Source organism: Pseudorasbora parva, chromosome 25 (assembly GCF_024679245.1).
Source record: "Pseudorasbora parva isolate DD20220531a chromosome 25, ASM2467924v1, whole genome shotgun sequence".
Taxonomy (NCBI): Eukaryota; Metazoa; Chordata; class Actinopteri; order Cypriniformes; family Gobionidae; genus Pseudorasbora; species Pseudorasbora parva.
This window is the reverse complement of record NC_090196.1, coordinates 4,447,033-4,465,551: the sequence shown is the minus strand read 5'-3', so window position 1 is coordinate 4,465,551 and position 18,519 is coordinate 4,447,033. Positions and strand designations below refer to the sequence as shown.

At 37.1% G+C, this 18,519-nt stretch overlaps 1 protein-coding gene across 2 annotated transcripts in view; it reads right to left on the bottom strand.

Moving 5' to 3' along the window:
- The window catches only part of wwp2 (WW domain containing E3 ubiquitin protein ligase 2), a 52,007-nt gene that overhangs the window by 15,032 nt on the left and 18,456 nt on the right, over positions 1-18,519 (bottom strand). Inside the window, exons 7-13 of one of the 2 annotated variants that reach the window (XM_067435744.1) lie at positions 17,339-17,481; positions 16,754-16,949; positions 16,584-16,673; positions 14,408-14,582; positions 7,815-7,869; positions 3,660-3,741; positions 2,591-2,719 (exon numbers count right to left, since the gene is read on the bottom strand). In XM_067435744.1, coding sequence (XP_067291845.1) covers positions 2,591-2,719; positions 3,660-3,741; positions 7,815-7,869; positions 14,408-14,582; positions 16,584-16,673; positions 16,754-16,949; positions 17,339-17,481 — 870 coding nt within the window. The remainder of the gene's footprint in view (positions 1-2,590; positions 2,720-3,659; positions 3,742-7,814; positions 7,870-14,407; positions 14,583-16,583; positions 16,674-16,753; positions 16,950-17,338; positions 17,482-18,519) is intronic. The other variant, XM_067435745.1, reaches the window with a different exon arrangement.

Genomic DNA, 18,519 nt, shown 5'->3' with positions numbered 1-18,519 from the left:
GCATTCATTTAGCCTTCAGTGTCACATGATCCATCAGAAATCACTTTTATGCTGATTTTGAAACATTTCAGTTTTTGCTGATTAATATTCTGTAGAAACCGATAAACATCCATTCAAAGGTTTGGGGCAAGTACAATCGTTATAAGAAACCCAATGCTTCAATATTCAGCAAGGATGGATCAGAAGTGACAGTAGAACTTTTATAATGCTATAAAACATTTATATTTCACATAAATGCTGTTCTGTTGAACTTTCTATTGATCAAAGAATCCTGATAAAAATTGATCACGGTTTGTAAAAATATTAAAGGATAGTTCACCGAAAAGTGAACATTTCGTCATCATTTACTCGCCATTAGGTTGTTCCAAACCCATTTGAGTTTTATTCACTAAAGAAGATATTTTATAGAAATGTTGGTAACCAGACAGTTAATGGCAGCCATTGACTTCCATAGTAGGAAAAAAAATATGACTATGGCAGTCGTGGGCAAATGTGAACACTTAAAAGAAGATATTTTGAAGAATGTTTTCTGTGTTCAGCAGAAGAAAGAAACTCACACAGGTATGGAACAACATGGAGGCGAGTAAATGATGACAATGTTCAATTTTCTATGAACTAGTTAACATTTATAATAATAAGAACCATTATTAATAAATGAGCACCAATAATAATAATAATTGAGCATCAAATCAGCATATTTAGCTCTGTGTGACACGAACATGTGACACGAAAATGTAGCTTTGCCATAACAGCAATAAATTACATAAATATGTTAAAATAAGTTATTTTAAATTTTAATTTCAAGATATTACTGTTTTCAATTGATTGTGGTTATATAAATGCAGCCTTGGTGAGCATATGAAAATACTTTCGGGAAAAAAATTGGTAACACTTTACAATAAGGTTTCATTTGTTAAGAATAAGTCATGCATTAATTAACATGAACTATGAAAAAAATGATTTTTTTTATCATTGTGAACTATGATTTTTTTCAACATTCAAAAATATGGTTGTTTATTGTTTGTTCATCTTAGTTCACAATACATTAAAGGGATAGATCACCCAAAAATGAAAATGACCCCATGATTTGCTCTCCCTCATCCTAGGTGTATCTAACTTTCTTCTTTCAGACGAATACAACCAGAGTTACATTAAAAATATTCTGGCTCTTCCAAGCTTTACATTTTGGGCTCCCTTTCACTGCCATTATAAAGCTCAAAAAAGTGCATCCATCCATTATACAAGTGCTCCACATGGCTCCAGGGGTTAATAAAGGCCTTCTGAAGTGTATCGATGGGCTTGTGTGAGAAAAAATATCCATATTTGAAACTTTATGCAGTAAAATATCTAGCTTCTGCTAACTGTCGTCCGCACATTCACAAGAGACTGGCGTTCCAGTGTATGGCGTAAGGTGAGAATATGCTAGTTCTTATGAGAATCAAGTTGTTTTGCTCTATCCTCTGTGTTTCCGTGTTCATCACCGGTTCTTACGCTGTGCCTGCGTCCGACACCCTACGCTGGAACGCCCGTCTCTCGTGAAAGTGCGGACGACAGTCAGTGGAAACAAGAAATTACAGTCTGTGAAGTTTTAAATATGGATATTTTTCTTACACAAACCCATCGCTTCAGAATTACTTTATTATCCCGCGGAGCAGTGTCCAGTTTCATAGTGGATGGATTCACTTCAAAACAGAAACATTCATTCACTGCCATTATAAAGCTTTGAAGAGCTAGGACTGTTTTTAATATAACTCTGATTGAGTTTGTCTGAAAGAAGAATGTCGTACACCTTGGATACCTTAAGGGGGAGTAAATGAGTCCTTTTAACTAATGTTATTAGATACAACTTCTGATTTTAATAATGTATTTGCCAATTTAGAAATTAAAGGGTTAGTTAACCCAAAAATGAAAATTCTCTCATTAATTCCTTACCCTAATGTCGTTTGACCCATAAAGGCACTAAAGACAAAAACTATCCTTGTGTCTTCATTAAACGATTGTAGAGCCGCTGTAGTGAGATGGGCTTTGTAGCGACGTCTTTAGTGCCTTTATGGGTCTTGAGAGAGGAAATGACATTGGTGTCAATGAAGGCCTTTCTGAGCCATCGGATTTACACACTAATATCTTCATCTGTGTGTGAAGATGAACGGAGGTCTGACGGGTGTCCAACGACATTAGGGAAAGGAATTAATGAGAGAATTTTCATTTTTGGGTGAACTAACCCTTTAACATGATCTAAGATGAATAAATGCTGTATTGTTTATCGCAAGTTCATATTCACAAATGTAGTTAACTAATGTTAACAAATGAAACCTCATTGTTCAACTTTTGAACGGTAGTGTACATATAGTTTATATATAAATATACATTTTTAGCTTTTTTTGTGTCATAGACCTGCATTGCTTTGGCCATCTGCTCTCAAGATATATTGAAAAACCCATGTAACTGGGTGTGAGTGAACCTTCCACAAACCCCTATCACCATCAGGTCCTTGATCTACTGCATGTCTGTCTCTCTATCGCAGTGAAACCTCCTGCCGACACATACAATCAAAACAAGCCATCTAAACTATAGCGTGTGTGATGTTTACCCTGACTCAAAGCCTGGTCGAGGGTCTTTAAAGGTGGTGGTGCGAGAATTGTGGTCCACAAAGTATCGCACCCCCTCTGCAGTGTACTTCATCTCCCAGCCGGGCGGCAGGGGCGGCTCCTGGATCATCCTGCAAATGGAGGAGGGCAGTGAGAGCAGCGCACCCTGCTGGACACTACACACATAAGACTGGGGGGAGGGGGGTTGCTCAAACTTAAAGTAACATGCTGTTTTTTTCTGTGCAATCTAAAATGCAATGTACAAATAAACAGAATGCAAAAATCAAAAAATGAGCAAACAAATAAACAATGCTTAGCAGCTTAAGTGGATGAGTTTGATAATGTGTGGTATTCAATGGTCTCTATTAAAGGACTTATACCAGTGTGGGTGAGTAAGCAACTAGACAAAGCTACCTTAAAAACAATGCAGCTTTCCTGGTAGTTTTACAGAGCCAGGCATAAAAAGTGTGATCCACACTGCACGGCCAAGAACCATCCGCATCCGACAGGAAAAGGCCTGTCTGACTGATGTGTAGCAATTAAGCCCAGTTCATTTGTTACGCAATATTTAGTGTGGGCAAATCTGAAATTGGCCATATATACTGCGCATTTTAACAGCTCGGAAACTGTAAAAACACCTTTGCAACCAAGGCAACAAATCGGCAACAATTTTAGCCAACTCTTGCCCACTCTTCTGACAAGTAGCATAACAGCTGCTAATATTTTTGTGGCACATATGGCGTGACATTATTATTTAGTTCCAGTACTTGAGATGTCAATAACAATGTTTAACTTAAGTCACCTTGATCAAAGCGTGTTGTATGACGCTTTAAGGGTTTTACACTACCAATCATTAGCAACTTGTATTGCCAACTACATTTTCGAAAGGTTAGTTTGACTGTAGCTCAACTGAATCATGTAGCTTAGAACTTTCAAAGTCGCTTCCCCAACACTGGTAAACTGACGCTTTACCAAGACACACACTATTATTTAACACCCACTGACTGAACTCCACTGGAATCCACAGATCACTTGCTATGTACGGATCATGTGACAGGAGGACATGATTACCCTTGGGTTCGAGGATCCTCCCACTGCGTAGTTCGGGTGTTGTGATTGACATAGTACACTCTTCCGTTGTCCTGGCGTTTCTCTGAGGGGGAAAGAGAGCACATTTAGTCTGTTTTGCACTCATAATGGTCGCACATTTACTTTAAAGGAGCTGTATGTAAGAAATGCATTTCAATTAATCATAAAATGGCTCTGATATGTCACTAGGCATTAAGAAATCATGTTCATTTCAAATACTTCTATCACTGACAACAGTAGTCCGGTCAGGATATTGTAATTTAAAAGTAGTTTTTCAGCCCTCAGCTGATGTTGATGTTGTCATGTTGTGTTTCGGCCTGAAGCTCCGCCCTCCACCTATCGACCAATCACGAAGTCAGTAGTGTTTCGGGTTGCCAGATCTGCTCTAGTTACCACAGCTGAGCTACAAACGTTCCTGCTGATCCTGCAGCCAATCTGGCAACCTCGAGTCAGGGGGAGGGGGATACACCGCTCTACTGTCATCTGAAAGTGACTGCAGTACCAGCTTTGGCCACAAACACTTCCTTTAAGCTTAACAGTTAGTCAGGAAATAAAGACAAAGAAATAAGGATCTTCCAGTTCTATTGTAGTTATGGACAACTTGCAAATTATATTTACACTTTTAAATAATATGCACACATTCACTCTTATTTTTGTCTCCCTAATGTGTAAAAATGCTAAATGTTTCTTGTCACATCAAATTCGGTTATGATTTACATAATTTAATATTTTCGATTCAAAATTGTGAAATTTTATTAAAAAATATCAAGAGGTTTCCATCACTTGATATTACTTTTGGTCGCTTTTTTTATTGTAAAAAAAAAAAGTTATCAATCACATAAACGTCGCACAACTGTGTGTGATAGGTGCGTAGGAGAGCAGGACAAAACAGTCCTATTATCATCAAATGAAAAGGAGAAGTCCCGCACACTATCAACTCGCAATTAAAAAGATTTATTGTTTCATTGCATCAACTCGCAATTAAAAAGATTTATTGCAATGAAACAATAAATCTTTTTAATTGCGAGTTGATAGTGTGCGGGACTTCTCCTTTTCATTTGAAAAAAAAAGTTATGAAATATTAAATGTTAATATTTCGGCTACTTAAATTTTATAAAGCACTCTTTCGCTGCTATAACTAAACTGTAGGCTCCGTCTTCTTTGATTTGATTGGCCATCTCACTCATTCTGACGAGCGCTGAGGCAAACCAATATAAGAATGTAATCTTTTACTTTTGTCTTCCTAGCAACAAACAGAGCAGCAGCAAGAATATAGGGGGGTATTGTCAATTTGCCCATTTCTAATTATTTGGGGGGACAATTATAATTATGGCCATGGCAATGGCAATAATTATGTATTACAATAAATAAATAAATTGCTTAACACTGTTGCTTCCCGTTTAGCATTCAGTGATTTAATACTGTTACCAGGTGTATTTGTTAAAATAAGATACATTGAGCACATATTCAGTCTTCACATTAAACTGCTCATTAAAGGAACTGTTCACCTACAATTAAATCTGTCTTTATTTACTCACCCTCGTGTCATTATAAACACAACACACACATATCATTTTTGTTTTTACTGTAGTGCCATCTCCTCAATTTAAGCTGTTTGTTAGGGCAATAATTTTCCCCATTTTAATGGATTGGGTGAACTATTCCTTTTCATACTCAGAAAATATCCAAATGTAAAGTTATCCTCTTTTAATCTCCACATAGGCTGATGGGTAAGACGGTGTCAAATCTGACAGAGCTGACCGAAAACTCACGAGTCAGTGGGGCATCTCACTAGCGCGTGCTCCAACATACCTTCTCGCATTTCACTGCAGCTTTTCAATTGGGTTTAACAGAACAGAGACCAGAAAGAAACCGTAACGATTTAAAGAGCAAAAAAGAAAAGAGAAAATTTGCTGGCCAATTCCTTTTCCCCACAAAAAAAAACATATCCCTCTGCTCAACAAGTGTAAGTGTAACACCCCTCACCCCCTCAACGTCTGACATCTTGTTTTCATTACCAGTCGTTTGTGGAGCACACAGTAGCCCTCACATTACTGCTCAAACAACACTCTCTTTTTCTGCTTTTCCCCCTCTTTAACCCTCTCATCACAGAGATTTCCCAGCTCCATTTCACAAAGTTATATTCCTGGATTCTCCTATTCTTTACGAAAAATGAAAACCACTGTTTTGACAGAAATAAAAATGTAAATATTAGTTTTTTTTTGTTTTTTTTTTACAGATAAGGATACAGATACAATTTTTATATTAAGCGTAAGATAAGACATGAAGATGCAATCTTAATTACAGTATTAAAAACATGCATTCTGAATGATGATGATTATAATGTAAGAATTAGACTGTAATAATTATAATCTCTCTCATAAAGCCCAAAATGTTTTGCATAATTAGGCCTAAACTGTATTATTGTCTATAAGCATATCACTCGCTACTGTCCCTTCTCACCGAATCAAACGTTTCAACTCCAAACAATCCTTCACGGGCATTTGTTTAGTTATTCATCAAGTAGCCATTTAATAATTCAGATGCTTTATGTTGGGGTTTGTGTGTCTGGTTGTACATTAATCCTTACTATTACATGCATGTACACAGCTGCTTTGTGAGCAAAATGGTTGCAAATTTCTTTTCTTTTTTTGTTTTGGGCTATGGCCTATTATGTTATGTAAAAGTAAATACATCAAATGTGATCTTGGAGCACAAAACCAGTCATGTGTCTCACGGGTATTTTTGTGACAATAGCCAACAATACATTGTGTGGGGTCAAAATTATCAATTTATGCCAAAATCATTAGGATATTAAAGGGTCAGTTCACCCAAAAATGAAATGTCTGTCATTAACTCCTCTCCCTAATGTCGTTCCTCACCCGTAAGACCTCCGTTCATCTTTACACACAGTTTAAGATATTTTATATTTAGTCTGAGAGCGTATGCAAGTGTATGCACACTATACTGTCCATGTCCAGAAAGGGAATAAAAACATCATCACAGTAGTCCATATGAGACATCAGTGGGTTAATTAGAGTCTCTTGAAGCATCAGAAATACATTTGGGTCCAAAAATATCAAAAACTACGACTTTATTCAGCATTGTCTTCTCTTCCGAAGACAATGTTTATGTTTCGTTTATGATTCGTTTGTGTTCAATCCTCAAATAAAGATTCAAACGGTTATGAATCAGTGAATCGATTCATGATTCGGATCGTGTGTCAAACTGCTGAAATCACGTGACACTGGCGAACCAAATCATGAATCAAAATCATAGTTTTTGTTATTTTTGGACCCAAATGTATTTCTGATGCTTCAAGAGACTCTAATTAACCCACTGATGTCTCATATGGACTACTGTGATGATGTTTTTATTCCCTTTCTGGACATGGACAGTATAGTGTGCATACACTTGCATACGCTCTCAGACTAAATATAAAATATCTTAAACTGTGTGTGAAGATGAACGGAGGTCTTACGGGTGAGGAACGACATTAGGGAGAGGAGTTAATGACAGACATTTCATTTTTGGGTTAACTAATCCTTTAAGATCAAGTTCCATAAAGATATTTTAGTACATTTCCTACCGTAAATATACCAAATATACCAAACATCTATTATTATTAGTAATATGCATTGCTTAGGACTTTATTTGGACAACTTTAAAGGTAATTTTCTCAATATTTAGATTGTTTTGCACCCTCAGATTCCTGATTTGCAAATAATTGCATCTCGGCCAAATATTGTCTCATCCTAACAAACCATACCTCAATGGAAAGCTTATTCATTCAGATGATGTATAATTCTAAATAAAATGAAAAAATGTACCCTTATGACTGGTTTTGTGGTCCAGGGTCACAAATAAGTTACTTCTCTCGACAACTGTTGTTTGCTGTAAACCACAGTTTTTGTTATGTGGTGTTGTGTGATCCACCAAATTCTACCATTTACCAGTAGATGCCGTACTAGAAAAGCATGAAAACTGGTAAAAAACAAACAAACTAATTTAGGCCTAGATGATTATAGGCCTCGCTCTATAACTAAAGTTAACATTTAAACAAAACAAGAAAAAAGCTCACATTGACCTCACAAGAGACACCTCTCACCTGAATATAAAGCATGAGTGACGACTTACCCCAGCCTGGAGGAAGCGCACCGAGCGGGTCATTCTCCACTGCAGCTCCAGACGGCTGTGAGAGACAAACAGAGAGATAGACAGACTGTAGTTAAGGCAGTTTTTGCACAACAGCCACCTCACACCAGAACCCAAGGAAACCTGTTCAAATAAACTACAAGCAGGAATGGGCTTCTACCTACAGTTGTACTGCAAAAAAAACCTTGTGAGACAAGGTGCAGATTCTGTTTCTAGAAGATGTAGAACCCAACCGAACACAGAGTTTGCCTCCTACTCTCAGAAGAGAGACTGACGGAGGTGCCTAGCTAGCGCCGTCCAAGTGCTACATGCCTGCTAGGGGCAGAAAAAGACACACACACACTGACACATACGCATGCAGTGTTCCAATGATCTCACTGGCTGCTAGAAAACCCCACCCTGTCTCCATCCGCCCAATCGCGACCCCACCCATGCCTCCGTCCTCTTCTAGCGGAGCTGTGAAAGTACACAGGGAGGCGCGATGTCTGAGCGGACTGAAGTGAACATTCATGAGTGCTCCAGATGGCCCAGCCCCCCACCGGACAAAAGCACCTTTATTCACCCTCTATGGCCGTGTTTATTCTGCGCACACATGTGTGTGTGTGTTTGGCACCAAAAACATCCACCCAGTGTGTGTGTGTGCTTTAGGCATAATTATAAATGAAAAACAGACAAACACACTCTGTGCGCATGTTTGTGAATTTATACCCAGAACGTGGTATAAATATGTGTAAGTAGATTTAAAAACTTAAGACAACATTATAAAGCTAAATGAACAGCAGACTTTTAAAACCAAAGGCTAAATCAAAATGTTGTAATACATTATGACAAAATGTCTAAAATATGCCCATTGCCCAAACTATTTGATTTTTGAAAGAGACTTTCTACTTTTCAATAATCCTTTTTATCTACAAAAACAAAACAAAACAAAAATCGAGGTAATAAGGTTATCACGTTCAGACAGTCCCCTATGGAGCATTTTATAATTCCCCCTATTGTGTTACTGTATGGAACAGTGCATTTCAAAACTGAACACAGCATTAAGCATTTTCTTAAAACAAAAACGCATATAAAGTGAATCCCAATTAGATGCTGAGGAAAATTAGGTTTTAGGATGCATCTTTTTATACTTCCCTCTAGAAAAAGTTTAGTGCTTAATCATCTGCAGATTAATATTCTTTCCACAAATCATATAATGTAATTTAAATGTTCTACATCATTAATAAGTCAATGTTATACATGTAAATATTTTTCCAGAAATTAGTATTGTTTAAATTATAGTGCTGTTAGTGCTGTCAAATCGATTAATCACGATTAATCACATCCAAAATAAAAATTGGTGTTTACATAATATGTGTGTGTACTGTGTATAATCATTATGTATATATAAATACACACACATATTTTAGAAAAATCTGTTATATTTATATATAAAATATTCATATTTATTAGTACTGGGCAATTGATTAATCACGATTAATTCCATCCAAAAAGTTGGTGTTTACATAATATGTGTGTGTGTGTACTGTGAGTAATTACAATATTTGCAAGTATATACTGTATATATATTTTTATATTATAAATATACATATTTTATATATTCATTTAACATTTTTCTTAAATATATACATGCATGTTTGTGTATTTAAGTTTAGTGAGTAATTAAATTTAGTGAGAACTAAATAAGCTTAGTGCTTAATCATCTGCAGATGAATCTTCTTTCCACAATTCATATAATGTAATTTAAATGTTCGACATCATTAATAAGATAATCCAAAGTCAATGTTATACATGTAAATATTTTTCCAGAAATTTGTATTGTTCAAATGATAGTGCTGTCAAATCGATTAATCACATCCAAAATAAAAGTGGGATATAATCAATATGTATATATAAATACACACACATACATGTATATATTTTAGGAAAATATGTTATATTTATATATAAAACATTAATATTTATTAGTACTGGGCAATCGAGTAATCGCGATTAATCACATCGAAAAAGTTTGTGTTTACATAATATATATGTGTGTGTGTGTCTGTTTACTGTGTGTAATTATAATATTTGCATGTTTATTCTGTATATATATTTTTATATTATAAATATACATATTTTATATATATAAATAAAAAATGTCTTAAATATATACATGCATCTTTGTGTATTTGTGTATAGTTTAGTGCTTAATCATCTGCAGATGAATATTCTTTCCACAACTTATAAAATGTAATTTAAATGTTCACAAAAAGTTGTGTGCACAAAAGTTATGTGCTTACATAATATGTGTGTGTACTGTGTGAAATTATAATATTTGCATGTATATACTGTACATATATTTATATTATAAATATACATAATTTATATATACATATAACATTTTTCTTAAATATATACATGCATGTTTGCATATTCATATATATATATATAAATAATTATACACAGTACACACACATATATTATGTAAACACAGACTTTTATTTGGGATGCGATTAATCGTGATTAATCGATTTGACAGCACTAATATTTAATCCTGATTATTCATGTGAATTAAGAAAGGGGTCCCTCACAAAGAGAAGATCATATTGTGTTTGAAAACACTGCTCTAACTGTGGTAGTCTGTTTTGCCGATGTTACACTGATGCCCGCAAATTATTGGCCTATACACAGAGTACAAGTGATCGCAAATTTAAAGTATGAGCACTCTCATAGAGTCACAGTTTCAAGGGAATCAACCAGTCTTTATTATTGTTGTCTGCAAATTGAGCTCGTCTATTAGCATTTTAACATCAAGTTGCTCAATCTTTAAAGGAAGGGTTGATGTTCCTATATAGGTAAAAATCCTATTGATTTTTTAGTTTACTCTAGCTTGAGAAGAGCACTAAAATAGAAATCATGAGAGTCATGCCATTTTCCTATGGGCCTTTACAGTGTCATTACATTCATTTTAAACTCGAGAGGCGTTCCTATGGTTGCAGCCAAGAGCTCTGACTAAGCTTAGTTTGAACTGGCATCTCGCAATAGCCATTTCAACATTGTTTTGTCCTTTTTCAAGCAAGTTATTTCATCAGTTGTGCTTCTGAATGGGGCGTATCTGAAAACCCACATCTTCATTTATGAATCATTACCCGTTGTATGCCCTAGTTGGGCTAAAGATGGTCAAAAATGAGGGGGAAGTTAAAAACTAGTGTGTGTCAGTAAGCCCCACCCTCAGCACTCTCTATGACTAAAAAAGGTAGGAAAAAAATGAAAGAAAAGCATGACATCATCTTCACTCCCACTGCACGGCCATTAGATCCAAACCAACCCTCAAAGAAACACACAGAGAGAGAGAGAGAGAGAGAGAGAGAGAGAGAGAGAGAGAGAGAGAGAGAGAGAGAGAGAGAGAGAGAGAGAGAGAGAGAGAGAGAGAGAGAGAGAGAGAGAGAGAGAGAGAGAGAGAGAGAGAGAGAGAGAGAGAGAGAGAGAGAGAGAGCAAAAAGAGAGTCAGAGAGTGAGAGAGGAGAGACGAGAGAGAGAAATACAAGTAAAAAAAGAAGCAACAGATCAAAATAAAACCGTTCCTCTCTCTTAAAGGAACAGGTCATCCCCCAAATTAATTCTGCCACGAGTCAGGGTGGCGCCATATTTAATGTTTGACCGGAATGAAAACGAGGCTGTGAGACATAGGAGTTGAGTTCAGCACATTCAATAGATGGAACTGTAGTTTAATAACGTGCCAATTGTTCAGCTGACAAAATATATAAAAAATTAATACAAAAAAATGTCATAAAACAAAAAAAAAAGTTAAAGTTAAGAGTTTTGAAAATGACACAATCTAGTACGATTATACAGTACACCATTATAAAGACAGTATCCCACATTCTTTCATCTATGTAAAATTCAATATGCCATAAAATTGTCAAATTAGCTTTGCATCATACGCTATTCACACAAGCAACTGTTTTTAATTGTTTTAATTTATATTACTAGCAAACTACCATTTTTGTCGGTTGAAAGGGTGCAGGATTCCTCTTCACTAGTTAATATTGGAGACAGGGTAGGTGATTTGCTTCAAAAAAAAATTTTTTATGCTGGTTGAATTCTCTTCACATCCTGATAGAAATCCACAAGTTAAAGGGGTGGTTGCATGCGATTTGACTTCTTTAACTTTAGTTAGTGTGTAATGTTGCTGCTTGAGCATAAATAGTCTCTGCAAAGTTACAGCACTGAAAGTTCAATGCAAACAGAGATATTGTCTTTTAAAGTTATGGCAGTTTATTGCCTACAAAAACGGCCGGTTTGGACTACAAAGAGCTTCTTCCTGGGTCGGTGACATCATAAACCCTCGCTAGTCTCCGCAGATGTTACGGTGTGGAATAAAGGGAGAATAGAAGAGAAATACGGCGTAAAAGATCACTGATACTGCCTCAAAGCGATGTGGTATACACATCGTTCCACGTAAGACCTCCGTTCATCTTCGGAGTAGTTTAAGATATTTTATATTTAGTCCCAGAGCATATGCAGTGTATGCACACTATACTGTCCATGTCCAGAAAGGGAATAAAAACATCATCACAGTAGTCCATATGAGACATCAGTGGGTTAATTAGAGTCTCTTGAAGCATCCAAAATACATTTGGGTCCAAAAATAACAAAAACTACGACTTTATTCAGCATTGGCTTCTCTTCCGAGTTTGTGTTCAGTCCTCAAATAAAGATTCAAACGGTTATGAATCAGTGAATCGATCAATGATTCGGATTGCCAATGTCACGTGATTTCAGCAGTTTGGATCGCATGTCAAACTGCCAAACTGCTGAAATCACGTGACATTGGGGATCCGAATCATTGATCGATTCACTGATTCATGACCGTTTGAATCTTTATTGAAGAACACGGAAGAGAAGACAATGCGCATGCCCAGTGCCCGTAGTTGTATCCCTTAACTCTGTCACCGTGCTGGACGTAGTGTGATGACATTACCGTTTCACAAAATATACGGATCGTCTGTGCACACGAAGACGCAAGAATTTAGTTTTCAGATTGATACATTTCTAGGTCAAAACTATCAATGATGAAACTCTCTATCTATCCTGATTATGCATGTGATCTATCTATCTATCTATCTATCTATCTATCTATCTATCTATCTATCTATCTATCTATCTATCTATCTATCTATCTATCTATCTATCTATCTATCTATCTATCTATCTATCTATCTATCTATCTATCTATCTATCTATCTATCTATCTATCTATCTATCTATCTATCTATCTCTATACATATATATAAAATGTGTAAGCATAAGGAGCCACAGTGAGCGCTGAGGGCCGGAAGTGCCTTTTAATGATACACAGTTCTCTCAGGAGAACCTAATGAGCTGCAATTAGCACACAAAGGCCCAGTGTGCTGTGTGTGCGGTGACGTGAGCCGAGGGCAATAGAGTAAGCGTCCTGTGTTCTCAAACCCTAATGCAGCAGCACTGCCAGGGCATGTCATGTTGGAATCAGCTGTCACATTTGACACTCATGTGAGAATGAAACCAAAGGCCTCATGAATAAATGCAGTGAACTGCCATCTAAACTTCATAACGTGATCACGCTTTGCCAAATGCACTTCAAACGTACAAACAGAAGTGCTTCTTAAGTAGCACAGCTGGAATAAATTTACACAGCAATTACAAATGTCATTAAAGGGATAGTTCACCAAAAAATGAAAATTACCCCATGATTTACGCTCCCTCAAGCCATTCTAGGTGTATATGACTTTCTTCTTCCAGGCGAATACAACCAGAGTTATATTAAGTCCTAGCTTATCCGAGCTTTATAATGGCAGCCCAAAAATTGAAGCCTCAAAAAGTGCATTCAAACTTGTGTGAAGTAGGGGCAATTATTAAGTAAGTAAGTTAAAATAATAAGTAAGTATTTTTATTGATCCATTCTCAGTATTACAATGTAAACATTGAACAAATGGCTTTAAAAGAAACACACACACTAAACTGTGTTTTTTAGAAATTCGAAAAAATGCCAAAAGGTTTGAGTGATGTAGGTTTAGGGTAGGGTTAGTGTAGGAGGATAGAATATAAATACAGTATAAAAACCATTACGCCTATGGAAAGTCCCCGTAAACCACATATTCAAAGTTTGTGTGTGTGGTATTTTAAAAGGAAAAAGATGGAGAGCCGTTGCTTGTGTGCTCACACAAAAACATCTTTCAACTTTTAACTGTACAGCTGAGATAATGTACAGTATTTAGCCCTTTTCATTCCGCCATTGTATGATAGTTTACAGAGTTTAAGTGGTTAATGACACGCTAACTTGAAATTTGTTATCGGTGCAACGATTAAAAAATGTTATGATCAAAATAATACTTTGATCAGTTTCCTCATTATCATGATTTTATTTTTTTGAAATCCTTATTCACTGTAGCCTCTTACTTCACCATATATGATATAAGATTAGGGTCAGATTTTTAAGGCAAAACTACTGTGTAGATCGTGGATACAGTAGGCAATGGGTTGTCAATACATACAAAAATGATAATAATAATTCTCCTGCGGTCATTGACTCTGTTAGGTGCTGTGTTTACCTGATAGAGGTATCTCTGGTTGAACTGCTGCATGGCTCCCTGCAGCTGACTGCGCTGAGACTGCCACTGCTCATAGTTGCGGACGGACTCTGCTGTGGGCCGCTGCCATGTTGTGGTTCTGGTGTTGTGATCCACATAGTAAAACCGTCCACGCTGGTCCACACGCTTCTCCCAACTACAACACAGACACGGATCATAGATTAACACCAGCCCTAGAAAGGTGTATAAGTGGCCATGTACAAAAGAGAATTGTAAATATATGCATGTACGAAAACAGAGCTCAAGCTAAAGGCAAACGTATGTTTCCTCTAAGTCGTGTCACGTTTATTTATATAGCACTTCATACAACACTACACTGTACATACAATACTTAAAATCAAGCAGCTTTCCTAACTTTAACTTGATTGTCTCAAAAGACTGAACAGAGGAAATTAACTGGAAATGATTTCAGCGTAAAAGAAGGTGCACATCCACCATTATGTAATCTTTACAATATCGCACACACCTAATCTTAGATTACTTCACCTTCTAGAGAGCAGGGATGCACTGATAGCACTTTTTACATATCGAGTCCGATACTGGTATCAGGGTTCTTGCAGGTTTCAGTAAGTTAAATTTAAGACCTTTTAAGACCATTATGAGTGAAATTTAAGACCAACACGACGCATTACTAAAAGCATTATAAATGATCTCAGAAACTCTCAAACATTCTATTTGTATTGATTCAGTTATAGAAACATTAAATAAACTCAGAAACTGATATCAAAATACTGAGTCCGATATTTTCGCATGCGGTTTTTCGTATTCCGAAAAATTCGTTACGCACAGAGATCTTGCACACTGAGTCCGATGCGTATTAATGAATGCGTTACGGGGATAAAAACGCAAAACAAGACAAAGTGACGTCTAGTGAGGATGATTTGTTTGTCCTGAGGAGATGTGGAGACTCCTGTGATCGCGTAGAGTTTCCCCTCCTTATCAAGCGGGATCAAGACCGACCGATTAAAAGTGTCAGTTTGATGCTTTGCTAGCGATACTGGAGCCACATATTAAAAAGAAGACCACTAATTTCCGTGAATCAATTGATCCCGAACACCTGGCAGTATGTCTATGGATCTGATCACACACACACACACACACACACACACACACACACACACACACACACACACACACACACACACACACACACACACACACACACACACACACACACACACACACACACACACACACACACACACACACACACACACACACACACACACACACACACACAGAGCTTTACAGAGACTTGATGTGCTATAATTATAGCTGTGATATAATAATATTATTTGTGGTATTTTTGCTAGAATAATAATTTACGCACTTCCAAAAATAAATTCGACCTCACGTTATGTCAATCACGCTTGCACACTGCCTCCGAAACTTTCGTCCGTCAAACATTTTTTTAGAACAGGTTCGATTTTCTGCGTTTTCGCATCCGTAAAAACGCATTTTGAGACGTTTTGACAACTCAGAGCCACCATACATATTCCAACATTAGCTTTTGAAACTTTGTCTATGTTTAGGATGGGAATCCAAGTCTTTAACAGTGTAAAAAGCTCAGTATGCATGAAACAGCATTTCACCCCCACTTTAATTTAGCATCAGAATCAAACAGAGAAGCGTGATTCATCACTCCAGAGGATACGTCTTCACTGGTGATGTAAGGCCTGGATGCAGCTGCTTGGCCATGGAAACCCATTCCATGAAGCTCTCTACACACTGATCTTGAGCTAATCTAAAGGCCTGAAGTTTGGAGGTCTGTAGGTATTGACTCTGCAGAAAGTTGGTGACTTCTGCGCACTCGGCAACTCACCATGTGCTGACCCCGCTCTGTGATTTAATGTGGCCTACCACTTCGTGGCTGAGTTTCTGTTGTTCCCAATTGCTTCCATTTCAAAGTAATTGAAACACCTGAATTCAATAATTTGGAGGTGTGTCCCAATACTTTTGGCAATGTTGCGTACATACATTCTTCTCTCTGTTTGCTCTGTTGTCTGTGTTTCTTTGTCACAAGCACAGTACTATATGTTGCGTGGTATTGGTTGCTGGTATCTTTGCTTTTTAATGAGTACGAGTGCATCCCCAACTGTTGGCAATGTAAAAACATGTGGAAAAGACAGATACACACCCTGGTGGAAGGGGCCTCTCCCATGTGGTGGTCTTTGTGTTATGATCCACATAATACACTCGTCCATGAGGAAGAATTCGCTGTTCCCAACTGCAAGAGATTGGAAACATTGAGAAAACTGATACGGCACGTGTTCATGTTTAAATTCAACCCCAGCTCTCTTGACGTACCCAGTGGGCAATGCATCAGTGGCTTGTGTCTCTGTGGCTGTACCGGTCTGGTCAGTGGTGGACGGGGTGTCTGCGGCTGGCGGCAGGGCAGAACCGTCTGTCGCAGCGGGGGGGTCTGAGTTAAGCGATGGTGAAGACAGAGCTGGACGTGACAGATGACTGCCCTCTACCCCATTAGTAGGCGTCTCACCTTTACCTTAGCACCAAGCAAAAGAACAACAAAAAAATCTGAATTAACATTATACCAAATCAGAAGCCTCAAAGAGGGTCTTGAGGGCCTATGTAGGGTTGGGTGATATTTCTCATGGTGACAAATGTAAATTGTCAATCAAAAGAGTTGTTGATACATATTTATAACACATATTCAGCTTTTAGTAGGCAGGAATTTTCAAAGCTACTGACACATCAGAGCAATAGAGAAACAGATTATTCAATAATACTGCCCTTAATACTGATGAGCCCTTAAAACATTGTATCATACTGTGTTAAGATCATATTTCACAGCAGCCTGAGTGAGTTTGTATGTTTGTAAATTTGAATGTGTGTGTGTGTGTGTGTGTGTGTGTGTGTGTGTGTGTGTCTAACCAGCATTGCTCAGGTTGTTCATAGCCGTCTTTGAGTTGCGGCGGCATGTTGTTTCTGCGGGTTCTCCGTTCAGTTCACCGTTAGTGAGAACAGCTCCTCTGATGTCAGATGGAGAATCTCCTAAACTTGAATGACCTAAACTTCTGAAAATATACGAGAGATTGATATAAGACACACAGTGGAGTGATTGTATGTATGTATGCTGGTTGTGTATTTCTTGTTATGCTTCTATAATCCCACACACAAAGTGAATCATTTTAATTATGGGTGTGTCCAGACTATTTATACGTAAGGCAAGTATTTTTAGTAAATCAGCTGCATGCCCACTAAAAGTGCATGATTTTTTTTTTTTGACTTCCCAAGTTATCCTTTATTTAGGATCTTAATAAATCAGGCCTAAAAACTGACTAGATCATGTTTAGCACTAAAATGCCCGAGGAACACATTTGCTTCAGTCATGCTTGTCTGGAACATACTGGTGGTGGGTAAGGCAACTCAGCTCCTGGTTTGATAGAATTAACCTTTTTCATAATTTTAGTTAATAAGGAGCGCAATATGGAATTTGCAAGCAAATTGTTACATTTCTATAAAACCACCCTTAAATTTTGTCCTCCAACCCCAAAACATGCTCCCAGTACTTTAATAATAATAATCATAATAAATGATTGTGTGTGCAATGTTACATTTTATTAAATTTCTCAGAAAACACGACTTAATTTTGCACGTCAAGTAAATGTATCTTGATTTAAGTACTTGAAAACAAAAATCCTGGGGTATAACTATCTCTTGCAGTGCATGCAATTAAATTTAGGGCCTTATGAAATCGGTTTCATAGTTTTATTCTGTTTATTCATAATCTTTCTGGACTCTGCATTAATGCTTTAATTACATTAAACTGCCTTTCATTAATCTTCGGAACACAAGTGAAGATATTTCTAATGAAAGATTTATATCCCTCCACTGACAGTCTAAGCAACTTCCATTTTAAAGGCCCTTTCACACCGGACACGCTAAGGAAAAAGCGAAGCAAATATTTCGCGTCAAAACCATTCACATCAGCCGCGACACGAATTTGCGACGTTTCAGAGATCCAACATTCCAAAACATTTGCACCAACAGCTGAGAAAACACGGACACTTCATCATTCAGTGAAGACAAACGTTTCATTTTATTTAAAGACT